General features: G+C 34.6%; 1 protein-coding gene across 8 annotated transcripts in view; it reads left to right on the forward strand.

Moving 5' to 3' along the window:
- Positions 1 to 18,998, forward strand: part of mRpL46 (mitochondrial ribosomal protein L46) — a 101,022-nt gene that overhangs the window by 49,539 nt on the left and 32,485 nt on the right. For all 8 annotated transcript variants that reach the window (XM_089254680.1, XM_089254682.1, XM_089254686.1 and 5 more), the window contains one exon: positions 15,280 to 15,422. In XM_089254680.1, coding sequence (XP_089110806.1) covers positions 15,280 to 15,422 — 143 coding nt within the window. The remainder of the gene's footprint in view (positions 1 to 15,279; positions 15,423 to 18,998) is intronic.

The following is an 18,998-nucleotide window of genomic DNA, read 5'->3' on the forward strand; positions in this document are numbered from 1 at the left end:
CAAATAAGTTTCTTCTATTTCTTCCGCATTCAATGAGTTTTTTCCATGATTTTTTTCCGTGGTTTTTCCAACTCGAAAGAAACTTCCTAACTCTGGCAGCGACATATCTGATGAACTTTCTGGATATGTTGAAATGCATTTAAGTATTCCTTCAAGTTCTGCCAGACTTGAAAGAATTGCATTCATTCATTTCAAGTTGAAAAATTGATTACTGCATACAACTGCTAAAGAAATTTGTTTTGTTTTTCAATGTTACACAGCAGTGAGGAAAATGAGGATTTTGATAACATTTTCTAATATTGTAATTATAATAGTGATTCGTTTTCAATTGTCTTTAAAATTAGATGAAATTTTCAATTGTCAGATTGAAATTAGGTGAATGGATTTTAAACTTTTAATGAAAATTTTCCATGTGTAATGAAAAGCTTCAGCTAGATATGTGATCTTTGTCAAAGGACTGATCTGCTACGATTGCTACAAACTGCTATAATTTCCGACGTCTGCTATGTTCTGCTACAATTTTTCCTATACTTTCTGCTACAAAAATGCCAAAATTCTTCAATACTTCGCCACCTTGTGCCAAAAACAAAATTTTCTCTTAAGAAACGTTGAAGTTGCATCACAATAGAAGCTGACTTTTTGATGACGTCATGTGTCCTCCCTGCAATTTTATTTCTTGGGGCCGCAAATGGAATTAGCTTGAGACCCCCTCCCCAGGATTTGGCACCTAGGCTTCCGATAACATATAAAATAGAGTCAAACTACGCAAATTGCAGCTGATCTCCAGAACAAAAAAAACCTTCAATCTCTGTTTCTAGTTACTTTTTTTCAAAAAAAAGTCTCCTTTGATTTATTTTCACAAAATATTCAATCAGAGTACATCTGTTTTCACTCCCTATTTTTAACGGATTTCTGATTTCTCCATGTATTTTATATTCCAGCATCTTTAACAGATTTTTAGTCTCTCATTTTGCTTCCAAGTCTTCTATTCATTTTCTACTATTCTTTCTCTTAATATGTCATTTTCTTTTACGCCATTCACCAGCATGTTTAGTGTTCAATGGAAAATGGTTTCCAGCTGAGTATTAAAATTACTTTGTGTAGACCAATGGTTCTCAACCTTTTTTGACTCGCGGAGCCCTTTTCAGTCTATAATTTCTATGGCGGAGCCCTGCTTGACTCGAGCTGCCCTTTTTGTGAATAGTTTTTACAATGGAACCCTGTAAGCTTTTTTTTATTTACTTATCAAATTTGCTAATTTATTTTATTTCCCTCTAGTGGCTGGGAAGTGCACACGAAGCCCCAAGGGCTCCGCATAGCACTGGTTGAGAACCACTGGTCTAGACCATGGTCATGGTTCGTTTGAAAGGTATTTGATGTAAGACTCCAGTGATTCTTATTTAGGCAGACAAGCAAAGGTCAACAAAAATTCACAAAGCTTTTCTTTGGGCATGTGGTAGACACTCTGATGAACTTTCTCTGATAATGAAAATAATATGGTAACAAGCTAGCATCCCACGCAGCTACAGTGACCATTTTTGTCACATCATTGTCATATTCTGCATATCAGGGCTAATTGTATTGGGATCTACAGTTTATATAGCTGATTCCAAAACAGACACAATTCCAGAGGACGGCAATCGCCTCTTCCAAGATCTGAATATTATAAGAAACATTGGCTGTATCATACAATTCAAGATGATATAACAAACCTATGAAATAAATCGCCCTAGACCTGTGTTTTTTTAATGGTCATCCCATGCAGGTTACAGTGCTTTGAGATAGAGCCGTTATACCAACTGCTAGGGGCTTCCACATCTGGGAATGTGGTTTGCCTAGTTCGTTATTTTCTGTGGACACTCAGGTCACAATTTTTCATGGGTCCATTTATTAAAAAAATATAATATTCCCTGTGCAATCTCATGTGAAGGAGCAGGGACAGCTTGAGATTCTCACCTTGCAAGACATCATTTTGGTGCGTCTCTGGCATATAAGCCGCATGAGTAAAATTATCTGGAGGAAACTCAAAGATTTTTATATGCCATGGTAAGCATATGGTGAGAGATAACATAGGCGGTTTAGTCATTAAAACTCTTATCTTGGGCTTTATATTCACTTACTTCATAAACTTACACATACACATATTTATTGTATACTATCTGAGTTGTGTTCCAGCTAATAAAATATGTTAAAAATTGTAATATAAATAATAAAGGATATTCTCATGCAATGTTGGAGGTGCTATAAAAATTACATATGAATAATATCAACATGAATTCTTAATATAGACCCCAAATATACAAAAGAAAAAAAACGAAAAAAACATGTTAACGTTCCTTCATAATTCCATGATAAATATGGAGCCAGCACATGAATTTGTACAGCATTATGGAAGGTGATTTAAAGATATGATTTAATTAAGCATAATGTTAGAGGATGAAATCAGAAATGGGACTCAATGTTAGTGAGTTGGAGCAGACAAAGTTTTAGTCGTTTTTAAAGGGAGTAAATGCAGTAGTGTCAGTGATTTCTCTGGGTAGATTATTATAGAATTTTGAATTAGAAAGCTGAAGTTCTTTTTTAGAATATTTTTATGAACTAATGGCAGTTAGTAGATGGCATTTAGACGAGTAGAAGTACGTGATATAATAAGAGGTAAGAAGTATTGGTGTTTTTTAATTATTAATCAGTATTTATAAAAATAGAGGTAACGCACTAGGAGAATTTTTAATTGATGAAATTTATCAAATAAGAGGGGTAACATAATCATTATAGTCCGTTTCAGGTTAACTTTGCAGTGCAGAGAAAGGTAGAGAGTGTATTCCTTCGCCACAAAATATAGTTCCCATATATCGGATGCTTACGATGATCATTTATGCAGAATATTTAAATTTTTTGAATGATTGAAAAAAATACTGAAAAAATATTGTTCTGAATCGATCTTTATTCGTTTAAGAATTTTAAATTAGAAAAAAAAAATGATCACCATTATACGTGAAAAGATTTTTCTCAGTGAGAATAAGCTATACCTTACCGCGACCGCGCATCGATACATTGGTTGAAAGGCTTTCATTGTCATAGCAACGTGTGATGCGGTTCCCTCGTAGCTTCCCTTTCACTGCAAAGTTAACCTGAAACGAACTATAGTGATGCATCTGATAGCTTTTTTTTTTTTGCAAGAAATAATAGGCTTAATATTAGTTATAGATCCCCAAACTGAGAGACCATACATTAAATATGAATGAAACATAGAATAATAGAATGTTATGAGAAGGTGGTTATTAATGTACGGTTTCAGATGATAGAGCTTATATAAAATGAAACGGAGCTGTGAGTTTGACTATATTTAATAGGAGAATTCCATTTCAAATTTCAGTCAATATGAACTTCAAGATATTTAATGGATGCTACTTGTTCAAGACATTGGCACGTGCATGAGGTGAAGTGTGAACAGATATGAAAAGTTATATCATGGTTGATTTGAGAAATGGATTGAAGGGAAAAATTAATAAATTTACTTTTTGTTACATTTATTTGTAGATCATTAAGATATAGGGGCTATGCTTAAGGGCATCAGAAGCATGGTCCTCTCATGCTGCACCAGGGATCCTAGGCTAGGATCTCTCACCGTCTGTCCATTGTGAATTTACAGTGTGGAAAAAAGAAAATTATAAGAATTCTCCTGGGTTGGAGCCTTGTCAGCCCCATCCTTCTGGGGGCCATGGTCGAAAATGTTTTATATGTGTAGTGTTCGACTTCAGCTTGATGCATGGAACTGATTATTTAAAAAAGGCTGGAGTTTTCGAGCCCTTCTGTGGAATAAAAAATATATATTCTTGTATTAAAATAATGTGCTGTAAGTGCTCGAGCAGCCGGGCCGTCTTAAGAGCATCACAGACCTTCCCAGGCCAAGTGATTTTTCTGATGCCCTACCACGTAAATTCTGGAAAATTTCAACCAGATCGTATTTTTGTAATGCCCTCTACTCTTGAGGCCTTAGGCTGCGCCTGGGTGGGCCCATGCTTTAAGACAGCACTGTCGAACAGCTGGTGTTTACTTAACAAAAATACTGCGATGATGACGCTATCGAGTGCACTGCCATGGCACTTTTAGTGAAATTTCTAGGAGGCCAAAATAGCGCTAAAGACGCCAATCGGGAAAGTACTGTTGCTAATGTGCTATTCTTGATGGGCTGTCGCTTTACCTAAAAGGAAATAGTCAGACCTGACGTAGGCGATGTTCTTCTCATGATCAGTGGACTTCAGTAGTATTTCTTCTCCAGATTTCATAGTCATATTTAAAATTAATCAATTGATTGAAATGTGTAATAAATATACTTAGCTATTTAAAAGGCCTAAAGATATTATTTTGCTATCATATAGTGGCAACGGTGCTTTTGTAAACACAACACAACGTTTTTGTGTCTCCAGCAAGTACGCTATTCGTGCATTTTCACGCCAGTGCTTAGATTATGTATCTCCACATTTAAAGTAATAAATAATCAGTTATATTAATGTTAAACCTGTTCTGGAAACATTATTTATAAAAATGGCGACGAGGAAGTGTTTCTGTAAAGGTAAATAAATCGAACCTTGTACGCGCTGAAAAAGAAACTGATTACGCTATAGCTACAATGTCGAAAGTAGGTTTAGTTGGGCAGTTGTCGATTTACAATGATGCCAATGCAGATTTTGACTTGTACATCGAACGGCTCGAGCAGTATTTGCTAGCTAATGAAGTGGAAAATGAAAAACGCGTACCGGTGTTGATCTCTGTGCTCTGTGCAAAAACATATAAATTGCTTCGTAACTTGCTAACACCGCGTCTACCCAAGGACTGTGAGTATGAAGAGCTCGTCAAATTGCTTCAAGAACATTTTCGTCCTGCACCCATTACCATCGCTGAAAGATTCAAGTTTCACCGACGAAATCAAAAGGAGGGTGAAAGCATCGCCGAGTATTTGGTGGAATTAAAACGGCTTGCATCAACGTGCATTTTCGGTGATTTTTTGAACGAGGCTTTGCGGGATAGATTCATTTGCAGTATTCGCTGCGAGGCAACTCGGAAACGTCTACTGGCAAGAAAAAATTTGAAACTTGCAGATGCCATTGACATAGCTGTAGCAATGGAACTCGCTGAAGAAGGCTCTAGTAATATCAAGATTACAGCGGCTGGACTCTAATCGAATGTAAACAAAGTGGGAAAATAGACTTTTCATCAAAATAAGCCAAGATGGAGTAAAGGTATTCACGAAAACAAATCAAGTTCTCAGAAATGCTATCGATGTGGTGCGTCACACACTGCCGAAAAGTGTAAGTACAAAAATGCTAGGTGTCATGCCTGCAATAAAATTGGACATATTTCTCCAGTATGCAAGTCAAAGCAGAAAAATTTCTCTGCTAAAATGGTATCTACTGCAGATAAATTGGACAATGAAGAGTATAATTTATTTTCAGTGAATTCAATTAATAAATTGAATAAAGAATCCCGTTTCTTGGTTAACGTACAGATCTATGGTAAACAATTGGAAATGGAGTTAGATACTGCGGCAGATGTAGCCATTATCTCCGAGTGTTGGCTGAAGAAAAATTTACCTCATATTGTTCCCAGATTTACTAATGTATTTCTTAAAGATTACAATCAAAATCCTATTGATGTTTCAGGGGAAGTGATTGTAGATGTCACTTATGAGAATCAGACTTCCAAGTCCCGTGCTATAATTGTTAAAGGCGATCGACCAGCATTGTTTAGAAGGGACTGGATAAAATGTTTCAAGTTGAATTGGCCTAAAATATTTTCCATACGCAAAGTGAATGAATCCGGTGATCCTGCCAAGAGACTGACTGATAAATATTACAAGCTTTTCGAGGAAAGTTGTGAACCAATTAGACGTATCAAGGCAACATTGAAAATGAGGGAGGATGTTCAACCAGTTTTTTGCAAATCACGTCCTGTGCCTTATTCGTTGAAGGTGAAAGTTGCCGAAGAAATTCACAAATCCGTACAACGAGGAGTTTGGAAATTTGTGGAGCATTCCAGTTGGGCAACACCTCTTGTGATCGTGCCGAAAAAGAATGGTGATGTTCGACTCTGTGGTGATTTTAAGGTCACTGTGAACAAGTATCTTGATCAAAATCAGTATTCACTGCCTACACAGCAGGATTTGTTTTCGACTCTCAACAGTGGAAAGTATTTTTCAAAGTTGGATTTGAGTCATGCCTATCAACAAATCGAACTTGATCAACGCTCTCAAGAATGTCTTACTCTAAACACTCACCTAGGTTTAGTATGCCCATCGAGATTGTTGTATGGCATAAATAGTGCGTCGGCAATTTTTCAATCATCAATTGAAAAGATCCTTCAGGGTTTGCAATCAGTGATATGTTTTCAAGATGATATTTTGATTTCTGGTGATACAATTGATGCACATTTGAAAACATTAGAGAAGGTATTTCAACGATTTTCTGATTATAATGTCAAACTTAATTTGTCAAAATGTAGTTTTTTGCAAGAAAGTGTAGAATTTCTTGGCCATATAATTGACAGTCAAGGTATTCATCCTACTGATGAAAAGATTAGATGCATTAAGCAAATGAAAGCTCCCACCAATGTCACTGAACTCAAGTCATTTTTAGGTCTTTTGAACTATTATTCAAAGTTCATTAAAAATTCTGCTATGCTATTGGGTCCTCTATATGAATTGCTTCATAAGGACACACCATGGAAATGGTCGTCTCAGTGTGAAGAAACTTTTCAGAAATGTAAAAACATTCTATCATCAGATGCAGTACTTGTCCATTATGATGAAACATTGCCATTACGAGTATCTTGTGATGCTTCTCCATTTGGTTTAGGAGCTGTTTTATCACATGTCATAGACAACAAGGAACATCCCATAGCGTATGCCTCTAGAACATTAACTAAAGCTGAACAAAATTATTCTCAAATCGAAAAAGAGGCAGGAGCAATCATTTTTGCTATAAAAAAATTTCAGCAGTATTTGTTTGGTAAACCTTTTGTATTGGTAACTGATCATCGCCCCTTAATAAGCATTTTTGCACCAGACAAAGGTATCCCTGGAATTGCGGCAGCTAGGCTGCAGAGGTGGGCTTTGTTGTTATCTTCATTCAAGTATTCTATTGAGTACAAAAAGGGTTCTGATCATGCTAATGCTGATGGATTATCTCGTGCTCCAGTAGAATCTGAGTCGGATGCACAATCTGATGTATTTAAGATTTCATATTGTGAGGATTTGCCGATAACGTGATAATGTGATATTCCTAGGAAATCAATTGCAAGTGAAAGATCCATTACACATGTTCCTGTTGATGAAAATATCACTCATTCATCACTTCCAAATCCCAGTGATGACAGCGAATCTTCATCTAGCTGTGACAATTGTATTCCTGTGTCAGATGTCAAAGACAATGGAGTGAATTCTTCTGCTCTTGATGAGAACTGTGCAACAAAAAGTGATCTGGTGAATCATGATATTGCTGATAAAAGTACTGTACCAGTGACTCGTCGATATCCATTGCGTGAGCGGAAAAAGCCTTCACGTTTGATTTATGAACATTAACTTCTGTTTTGTATTCATATAATCATCTATGTATTTCATATTTTTTGGGGGGAGTATTGTAATAAATATACTTACCCATTTAAAAGGCCAAAACCTAAAGATGTTATTTTGCTATCATATAGTGGCAACGGTGCTTTTGTAAACACAACACAACATTTTTGTGTCTCCAGCAAGTAAGCTATTCGTGCATTTTCACGCCAGTGCTTAGATTATGTATCTCCACATTTAAAGTAATAAATAATCAGTTATATTAATGTTAAACCTGTTTTGGAAACATTATTTATAAAAATGATTGAAATGAAAATATTTTTTAGTATATACAAAAATGCTGCTCGAACTATTGTAATTTCTGCATTGCATAAATAAATTAAATTCTGGTAATGTGTAAAAATTTATCTCGTTCTCAAATACCCATATTTTTGATAAAATAAGTATATCAATAAAATCAAGAGAATCATTCAATAAAACAGTTAGTTAGCTGTAATACTTCTAATATTCAAATATACCACCCTAATACAACAAATTTGATTGCAATTGCTGTTATCACGTGAGGATAGGTATTTGTTAAACTCGTCCTGGGTGTCAAGGATTGAATAAAACAATTACGATTTCATGATGTAAATACATTTACACCAAGCAATTTTGCACCTCAAGGAAATCAAAAACTACATATTGTGTGGTTAAACTATTAAAAAAAATTTTAAACTTTATAAAATATGGCATGCTATAAAAATTAGATTAGTATTTCAAATGTAAACCAAATTTGGTAAAAGCAACATATACACTATTTTGATTTGATGCATTCATTTAAAAAGAGTGATTGTTATTTGTATATACAAAATTTGTTAAAAGGGAAACATGATATCAATTTCAAGAGCTACTGATAGTAAGTACATACTAAATATAAACTTATTGACTAGTGTTGTAAAGATCGTCAACATGGGTTATTTTAAATACTCTGGATTTCTCTGATTCCCTTAAATATATTTTTCCATTGCAAGAGTGCAACAGAATTTGTAATTGTTATCTGTTTTAAATTTTTTAGCATGATAAAATGCCTGTTTATTATATGGTGCTAGGTGTTCGTTGGAATAAATGCAGTATGCTGTGAGACGATCATTGATCTAAGATGCGCACATCTTTGTTTTGCGAGCTGCATTATAACACTGATCATGTTTGTTTTTAGAATTAAACTGGATTGTAATTGGCTTTATCCTTTCCTTGAAGATAGAATACGATGCATGGCACTAACATCTCCCACTAATTCCAAGAGATTTAAATTATGGAAAATCACAGTTTTTGTGTTGTCCTTGTCCTCATCCAACGTCTCAAGAAGTCCAAGGATTTCTATGTTGTTTCGTCTTGAATATTTTTGGAGATCTAAGATGTCAGTTTCAAGATACCAGATTCTTGATCTTAATTCAGCATTTTCATTTTCTATTTTCACTTGATTTTTCTTGCATTCAGAAATTATAGCCCTTTGCTGAGCTACTTCGGATTTCAGTGCTTTAATTCTATTGAGTGAGCCCAGAAATTCTGATTCATCAAGTCATCGGGTGTGATTTTGGATCATTGAGGAGATACATGGACCAGTTTTGTTGATTCTGGTGATAATAAACTGAAAATATCGTTTAAAGCACTACGTATACTTGGGTTTAAATTGTGTATTTGTAAGGTTTCATTCATTTGATTTGAGAAATAGTCAGCAGATGATGCACTCACCATGTCTGAATTTTCAAAATTTGGTTTGGATGCATGAGAAGTTGATGTTGTTCATTTTGCTGTGTTGTACATCTAATACACATTCACTTTGTTGTAGCTCTTCACTAATTTCCAAAAGTTTTTCTCATTTAAACCTGCACAGAAGAAATGAAAGGAGCCGGAACAGATGTCACATATAATTTTATCATCATCACACTGTTTTTGCTGTATGAGAACTCATGTTGAATAGAGTTGAAGTCAGCACAGTGTTTAGATTTAAACCAGGTTTTTTAAAACAATAGTAATATTATAGGGTCATTCCATTTTAAATCAGGCGCGACTTTAAATAAGATATTCGCCTAAAGCACCAAAGGATGTTCAGAGGTGTCACGCGTTCGATACCTGGTTCATCCTTGTTAGAAAACTTTCCTGACACAGGATTACAACAAAAATGGCGACATGACTGCAGAAAAAATTTGTACCGCAGGGAGTCCCCCATCGAGGGGTTAGCGTACCAACCTCTCAGTGAGTATAAAAAAAAACAAGCCTGCCATTCGGAATTGGCAATAAATTGTAGGTCCCAATCTAATTAGCCCTCGTGTGCAGAAAATGACTGTTGTGCGACAAAAATGATGAATGATCCATTTCAAATCACCTGGCAAAAAATGCCAAAATGAAACCCCTAGTCTCAGATTGCAATGATTTTTTTTATTTGTTACTTTTACCATCCTTATTAACCGTGTGAAATATTATTTGCATATCTCCCAAACTTTTTGAGAAAAAAATGTTGAAATTTATCAAAAAATGATGCAGATGACTTTTTGAGGCTCAATTTTTAAGAGGCATTGCTTGAGAAAATAAATCATAACTTTTTCAATTTTCAATATATTCAAGTGAAGTTTTCACCAAAGTATTCACAAAAACATACAGAATATGAATAAAAATAATTCATACACTTAATTTGAAATTTACATGCAAAAAATTATGTAAACTTTGTTTTTGTGGAATTTTTCGTTAAAAAAAATACAATTTTTCTAACGTATTTTTAGACCAGAAGCATAACAGTTATCGAAACAACTTTTATTTTAAATTTCTCCAAAATATATGAACTAAAAGACAGGAGAAAAAAATAATGTTTTTTTGACCGTTAATATATTTATTCTGGCTCGCAACACAAAATGCATTCAATGAAATAAGACTGGATCGCTCCGATTTCAAATCATTCAACTAGATACTGAAATGCAACCCATCATCCCAGATTCCCATTATTATTTTTTGTTTATTTCTTCTACCATCCTTGTTGACCATGCAAAATTTCATGTACATATCTCAAAAATTTTTGAGAAAAAAAATGTCTTCTAACCCCATGGAATGACGTCTCTAAAGCTAACCATTCAAGCAATATTATTTATGAAAATATATCATAATTTTGCCGATTTTCAATACATTCAAAAGAAATTTTCACTAAAATGCTCACAAAAAAATGCAGATTATGAATAGGACAGAAAATTTAAACCTTTGCATTAAAAAATTATATTGCAAAAAAAATCATTGAAGTTTAATTTGATTTTTTTATAATAAAAACAATGGCTCACCTTTGTTTTTTCATTTACAAAAGCTCTCCTGCTTTTTTTTACACAGCATATTCAGTGACATTGAAAATTTCAGAGATTTTTTTCTTGTTCCATAATGAAGCAGGTGCCAGAGTTAAAATTTGCGGTTTTTCCCTTGCTGTGATAGCTAAATTGAGTCTTAGTTCTAATTAACTCTATCAAAGTGATCATATCATTTGCTTTCTGTTTAATATCTTCATTAAGTATGCTTTGAGATTCATTTTCTGGTAATTCCTCAAGAACTTTACAAACCTTTGATTTTAAAGTGGTACAGACCGATTCAACTTTTCTCTTGGCATAGTTTGACTTGCACTGTGGAACTACCCCATGAAATTTAATTGGTGACCCTCCTATGTTTTGTAGAGATGAATTTATTTCTTCAAGTGCTTCTTGTTTAGAAATTGACATTTCCAAGTTACTTATCTCTACATCACTATCACTGTTCATCTCTTCACAGTATTCAGTTTCTTCACCTAATTTATTGAGGTGTTTATTCATATTTTTTGCCCTGGAATTGATTTTGTACAACCATGTATTTCATTTATTTTCCGTGAAAAATACAAGTTTATCATCCTTAAACCTTTTGTTATTTTTTGCTATAACATTTAAAAGAATTAAAACATGCTTTCGGGTATATTTCATACTTCTTTAAGAAAAAAGCTCTATGATGCTTACACACTGTAGATAAATGCTCAGAACTTGCTCCACTCAAGATCAAAAGATTGATGTCTGATGGGTCTAATGATGTAATGGGTAACAGATTTTTCACCTTGCATGACACTTTATGACAGTCAGATCCAGTTTCTTTTCCAACACTATAAATTTCAAGTGGCTTGTGGCTTTTCTGACATTTTACTTTGAATTCCAAAATGATATAAAATATTTAGCTCAAATGGAAATTGTGTTTTCGTAAGAAAAATTTGCTAACCCTGGAGTAGGCTGCTCTATGGAGCACATTCTCTGTCTTCAGCAAGATCATAATTGAGACTTGCATCATTTGTATGTGGGAGGTAATTTAGTTTTAACACTTTTGTTTTAGTTTTCTTAATGAAGCAGCAGCAGTGACTTTATCATCACCTGCTGGGATGATAAAGTCTTATAATCAAATAAGACACCAGCTACCCTCTGAAGGACAAAGGCCAATGTGCCATAGTCTATATCTTCACAGAAGCTATTATTTTTTACAATCATCATCACAAGAAACATCACATCTAATATATCACCACCAGGCATTATATACATTAGGTTTTAGTTCTACTCTCTTCCATCTGCCTCATATACAACAATCAGGCTGTATCTGATAATTATTTCATTCTTTGTGATTTGATGCCTCATATTCTAGCTTTTTATCAGCAATTTTAAATTTCTTGGGAAAAATCTATGAGCCTGTATTAAATATTATAATGTAGAATTTTTTTTCCACACAAGTATAACCATTTCATATTTATCATACATATTAAGTATATGTTTATTAAATATATGCTGTAAAAATCAAATTAAAAAAAATTTAACATTGTTTTGGTAAAAAATACCTTTATAATTAAGAATGTTAAAAAAAACTTCAAAATACATTATATATCTTTATGATTAATAATATTATCTGGATTTATCAAATATAAAATAATTCTTTGTGTAAAAATATAATACCAGATTGCAAAAGTTTGCCTTTGTTGCATCATAAGAAATATTTATAGATCAATTAAAAGTGAAATTAATCATTCTTTTAATTGTTTGGAATTAGAACACTTTTCTAAGAATCTGAACATGAAGGTTTAATTTAAAAAATTATTTTATTCAACAATAAATGAATTTCTTGTAAGTATGAATTTAAACCAGTGATTCCCAACGTGAGCATTATGCCCCCTGGGGGGCGATGGGATTTTCCAGGGGGGCGGTAGAAGCTAAGGGTATAGCATAGGGTTCTATGAGTTAGATTGCGTTGGGGGGGCGGTGGGAGAAAAAAATTTCTGAAGAAGGGGGCGTTGGGGCAAAAAAGGTTGGGAAACTATGATTTAAACCATAGTCTCCCAAACTTTTTGTTCCATCGCCCCCCTTCATCAGAAATTTTTTCCTCTCATTGCCCCCCAACTCACGTAAACCCATAGGATCCTATGTTAAATCAGTAGGTTGCATCGCCCCCTTGGACCATTCCATCGCCCACCGGGGGCGATATTGCCCACTTTGGGAAACACTGATTTAAACCAAAAAACTTTTTTTCCACCAACCCTGATGTGACCTTGCATTAACATTTCTAATTATTTCATGAATTCATTTAATCTTAGAATTTTAAAATTTATTAAATATTTTGAGTTATTGCATTAACTACTCATGAAACTTAATTTAGTGAATACTGTAATAAATGTATAAGCGTACATGAAAAATAAAATATTAATTAATTTTTATTAACCATGAATCATTACATTAAGTCAAAAATATACAATTACAATTAATGTAGTTATATAAGTACAATTGTGTTTTGTTACTCAAATGTATTAACTGTCGAAATAATGTTTACTCTTCTACAGTCTTTTTCTTAATATATTAATATTATTAAATTTAAAAAAAAAAATTAATTCATGCTGTGCATCCAAAAAAAGTGTTCAAAAAATTGTGTTTTAAAAAAAAAAAAATTTAATTTAATTTAAATTTTTTTTTGCTCTAAGGTTTAAATTTTCTGTCCTATTCATAATCTGCATTTTTTTGTGAGCATTTTAGTGAAAATTTCTTTTGAATGTATTGAAAATCGGCAAAATTATGATATATTTTCATAAATAATATTGCTTGAATGGTTAGCTTTAGAGACGTCATTCCATGGGGTTAGAAGACATTTTTTTTCTCAAAAATTTTTGAGATATGTACATGAAATTTTGCATGGTCAACAAGGATGGTAGAAGAAATAAACAAAAAATAATAATGGGAATCTGGGATGATGGGTTGCATTTCAGTATCTAGTTGAATGATTTGAAATCGGAGCGATCCAGTCTTATTTCATTGAATGCATTTTGTGTTGCGAGCCAGAATAAATATATTAACGGTCAAAAAAACATTATTTTTTCTCCTGTCTTTTACTTCATATATTTTGGAGAAATTTAAAATAAAAGTTGTTTTGATAACTGTTATGCTTCTGGTCTAAAAATACGTTAGAAAAATTGTATTTTTTTTAACGAAAAATTCCACAAAAACAAAGTTTACATAATTTTTTGCATGTAAATTTCAAATTAAGTGTATGAATTATTTTTATTCATATTCTGTATGTTTTTGTGAATACTTTGGTGAAAACTTCACTTGAATATATTGAAAATTGAAAAAGTTATGATTTATTTTCTCAAGCAATGCCTCTTAAAAATTGAGCCTCAAAAAGTTTGGGAGATATGCAAATAATATTTCACACGGTTAATAAGGATGGTAAAAGTAACAAATAAAAAAAATCATTGCAATCTGAGACTAGGGGTTTCATTTTGGCATTTTTTGCCAGGTGATTTGAAATGGATCATTCATCATTTTTGTCGCACAACAGTCATTTTCTGCACACGAGGGCTAATTAGATTGGGACCTACAATTTATTGCCAATTCCGAATGGCAGGCTTGTTTTTTTTTATACTCACTGAGAGGTTGGTACGCTAACCCCTCGATGGGGGACTCCCTGCGGTACAAATTTTTTCTGCAGTCATGTCGCCATTTTTGTTGTAATCCTGTGTCAGGAAAGTTTTCTAACAAGGATGAACCAGGTATCGAACACGTGACACCTCTGAACATCCTTTGTGCTTTAGGTGAATATCTTATCGACCTGGGCGACCGTGCCTGATTTAAAGTGGAATGACCCTATAATATTACTATTGTTTTAAAGAGTCAAAAGAGTCATTTTTTATGCATTGTATCTATTAACTGGGATCGAGATAAACAATGAATATGTATCAGTTTATGAAGAAGTGGAGTCCAGGGTAAAATTTTAATGACAAATTGCCCGTTTTTTCCCATAATACTTATGACAGACACAAATCTGCAAGTTTTCGGAGTCATCTTACTGGTGCGGCTTATATACCAAAGTGTTGTCCCTGGTGCGTTCCTCAGACACTGCAGCTGGCCATTATGTTGGCCTTTGAGCAGTAAGAAGGTGGCCACCCCTGTTTTATATGAATCTGGAAGTTTGGCATCTGTAAGAAAAATGGTGTCTGCATTATAATTTCAGACTACTCATTCAGTCTTTGCTGGAGTTAACAATATTTCACGGTCATGCAAACTACTTACAAATTTGGCTTGCACCAAACAAATATGTTGGTAATTTTCAGTTGTTCATAAGACAAACAAACAAAGCTCCTATTTATGTTTGTAACTCTATGAGGTTGTTATTATAAATTTTTTGTTGTGTATTTTATCTTTCCACAGAAGCCGATGTCAGCAATAATCATGACTGTGTATCAAGAGGATTAGATACCTCTTTGTTTCTTATCCTGAGACTAAAACTTGGAAATGATTTGAAGTGGATTTTTCCTCAAGCTTTTAATATAGGTGGTGAAGATATGAGACAGGTTTGATTTTATTTTATTTTCATGGGGTGAGAATATGTAAATAAAAATGTTTCAAAGTGCATGACATATGTTAGGCCTCACCTGTACAAAGTTCTCATAGAGGTACACGTATCTCTTTTGCCTGATCAATGAATAAGGAAGTAAGGAAATCTACTATGATATTTTTCTTAAACCTTAATTTCTTGTTATGAGAGGCAGACTTGGAAAATATTTCTTTTTCCAGGGGCAGTTGCTCCCTTTATTCCCCTATAGTTCTGGCTTTGTATATGAGAGGCAGGGGCATCTCTAGTTCTGTGTAACCTGTTTGGACTCACTGTGCCCTACTATGGAAGAGGCAGGGCACAGGAAATCAGGGGTAAGAAAAGAGTTATTGCAGAGAATTTTATAAAAAAAAAAAAAGTGAATTCCCAAGATTGCAACAAAAAAGACGTTTTGTTAAAGCATTTATTTGTCATTTGACCCTTCCTTTTGAAAGGTTTGACTACTGCCAGTGATGGATTAAAGTTGGTTGAGGCCCCAGCGCAAAAGAAAATATTGGGTCCTTAAATTAGAAAAAAGTGTGAAGTTTGTGTTTTCTGGGCGCTTTAGAAATCGGGCCCTGAGCACCCGCACGCCGTTAAATCCGCCTCTGACCACCACCATCTCACACTTAGCTATGGTATCATATTGAGCAGTTATCAGGCTATGCTGGAATAGCACGTCATTTTGATTTTTGGCATAATTAATTACTTAGTTATTAAATTTGTTTTTGTTGATGATTTTGAAAAACAGCAAAGAACACATGATGAACTCAGTTCAATGCATTCATTAAAAAAATTCAGTCAAAAAATATATTTTATTAGCTTTAAACTTCCAAAAAAAGGGAAAAAGCAAGTAAAAAAGTAAGTATTTTATTGATACACACTATGGTACTAATCAAGGATGACAATGTACCAAGTACAAACAAGCAAGAAAACAACACAGAACTGGAATAAAACACGTAAAACACACAAAAAGGACCTCTGGGCTGGAGGCCCTGTCAGCCCCACCAATGTTGGGGGGCATGCAGAGGTGCCCACATGAAGGAAACATTGGAGGTGGGGCTGAAAATTGCTGGTCGTCCCGTATATTCGAGACTCAAGCGCGTATGCAGGAGAGTGGGTGCATTGCATTGTTTTTCAGAAATTATTATGGGGGGGGGGGAGTGGCTCAGCCCCCTCACAGAATTTATTGGGAGGGGCCTCAAATGGCTCTGTCGGTCCAGGGAATTAATTTGAAAGAAATTAAGTTTTATTTGAATATCAGTACACTTCATCAGTCATTGCAGAAAAATAATGTGCGGCATGTAAAACGCTGTGATATTTCCACAAAAAAATTTGGTCTTGGGGCAGCAATTTTGAGAGGACAGCAAATTTTAGGAGAAACAAGAACTATCTTTCAAAGTTATCGACTTTTACACTGTGGAGATAATGTAAAACTACATTTGTTTCAGCCCCCCCTACACTCGACAGCAATAATCTACACTCTTAGTTACAGCCCTGTCTGCGGTACGCAGAAAGTGCTGCAACAAGCTTTGCATGTTGTTCATATGTTCCCTATAAAAATACAGTACAGCATACATTCAATATAATTTATCTGCAAAGTATTTCTCAGCAATGGGGCCCCACGTCATCGAACAAGGCTTCTGGATTGAGATGTTTTGTGGGTACCAGGGCAGGATTTCCCAATTCCCCCATCTGTTGTGAATTTATATGGTAAAAATCTGAAAAAAATTCCTCCCGAGACTCCAGCTAGGGTGCATTGTGGGACCTTCCTTCATGGGAGAGCCATGTGGCTCACCCATTCGCAGGGGCGTAGCCAGAAATTTCGTTCGGGGGGGGGGACCACTTTCATTTCAGGGGGGGGGCCAAAGTGACAGAACAATGAATTTGGCTATCTTTTTCCGTTTTTTCGGTCATTTTCTCACATTTCGGGGGGGGGGGACTAGGGCCCCAAGTCCCCCCCCCCCCTCGCTACGCCCTTGCTCATTCGGTAGTTTGTGATATAGGTCCAAGCAACCCGCCCCCGAACTGATTTAGAAATCAAGATTTCCTCTATAAGAACAAGACAAGAATCTGCAAGTTCAAAACGCTCTCGATGTCTCTGGTGTTAAGGATACGGTCTTGGTTGGGATTCAGAGGCTGCTAATTTGCGTTAATTCACTATAGAGGGCCCCGAACATCAGACATGACCTCTGTTACTATAGTAAAAAGTCTAGTCCGTGGCCCGTCTAAGATCCCAGCCTAGATGCCCTGCTTTAGGATGGGGGTTCCACGAATAAATCATTCAGACGGAGAACTCCAGTTTTCTTTGGAACCTCAGAGATATATGAGCGAGGAATGGCGAAAAAAATGTGGAATTCGAATTTGATGGGAAAAGCCCAGAAACGGGACATTTTTGTTGAAAGTGGTACGCATGGTTACACTATACATTGAAACCGGAAGTTAGGTGGACGCAGCAAGCAATACCAATCATTTTTGACTTCCGGCTTTTTTAAATCATTAGAAAAATATCTTCTGGAAGAAGAAAAAAAGTGAAATATCTTTTACACTTCAGAAAAATTTGTGATTATAAAAACCCATTGGGTTCACTTTTTATACATTGTCTGGTTACTTTGAGCTTGTGCAAACAGTTTCATTTTTCATAATTTGAGTTAACACATTTTTTGAAACAGTGATCGATAATTTTTTTCTCTGGTGTTACAAGTTTATAAATTGATTTTCATGGTCAAATTGAAATAAATTTATAATTTTTTTCATTTGTTCCAAATTCACAATGATTGATTTTAACAAAAATTTTCACTCAAAAAAAAAGAAAAAAAGAATCAGTTTTTATTTTTGTTTTAAACACAGCATTGCTGTTCTCGTGGGTGAATGAACACTTTCTGCTAGGGGTAGTATGACTCTTTGAAGCGAGGAGACAGCTATACAGGAACAGAAAGAAAAACCATGCAGAAACAAAAAAAAAAGAGCAGTATAACAAAATGACCCAATATCATATGGTCGAGGGGAGAATCATGTAGATTGGAACAAAAAGAAAAAATCTTACATTACAAAAATATACAGTGGAACTTTGGTTAACAAGCAGTTCGCATAACAAGCAAAAATTTAGAAAAAAATTAGGTTGATGAGCGATGATTCGCATTACAAGCAAAAATTTTGCTCTTCGTTTATTTATTTTCACATTATCACAACTGAGCTGATGGTTTTTTGCTTTCACCTATACACGTGTTATTGAATTTCGTATAATTATTCTCCCCAAAGTATAATATCCTCCCCTAAAGTCTCATAAGCGTGCCTCACTTGGAAAATTACACACATGTGAGTGTTAATATTTACAATATGAAACTAGATACAGCATTGTAGCCATGCGTACATGCGCATGAAGTTTTCTTCAAGTTCTACTTGGAGGAAACTAGGTTGATTTGCATTACTGAATGTGACTTTAAGGGGTCTAGCTCATGAATATGAGCCAATACTTGTCGAAAAGATTGTGTGCTTGGGGAAGACCGTGGACTAGAGTTGCAAGAACTAGTGGGGAAAAATGTCGAGGAGTTGA

The sequence above is a fragment of the Pholcus phalangioides genome, unplaced genomic scaffold, assembly GCF_987345545.1.
Source record: "Pholcus phalangioides strain wild (caught in Gottingen) unplaced genomic scaffold, Ppha-v1.0 ptg000042l_1, whole genome shotgun sequence".
Lineage (NCBI taxonomy): Eukaryota > Metazoa > Arthropoda > Arachnida > Araneae > Pholcidae > Pholcus > Pholcus phalangioides.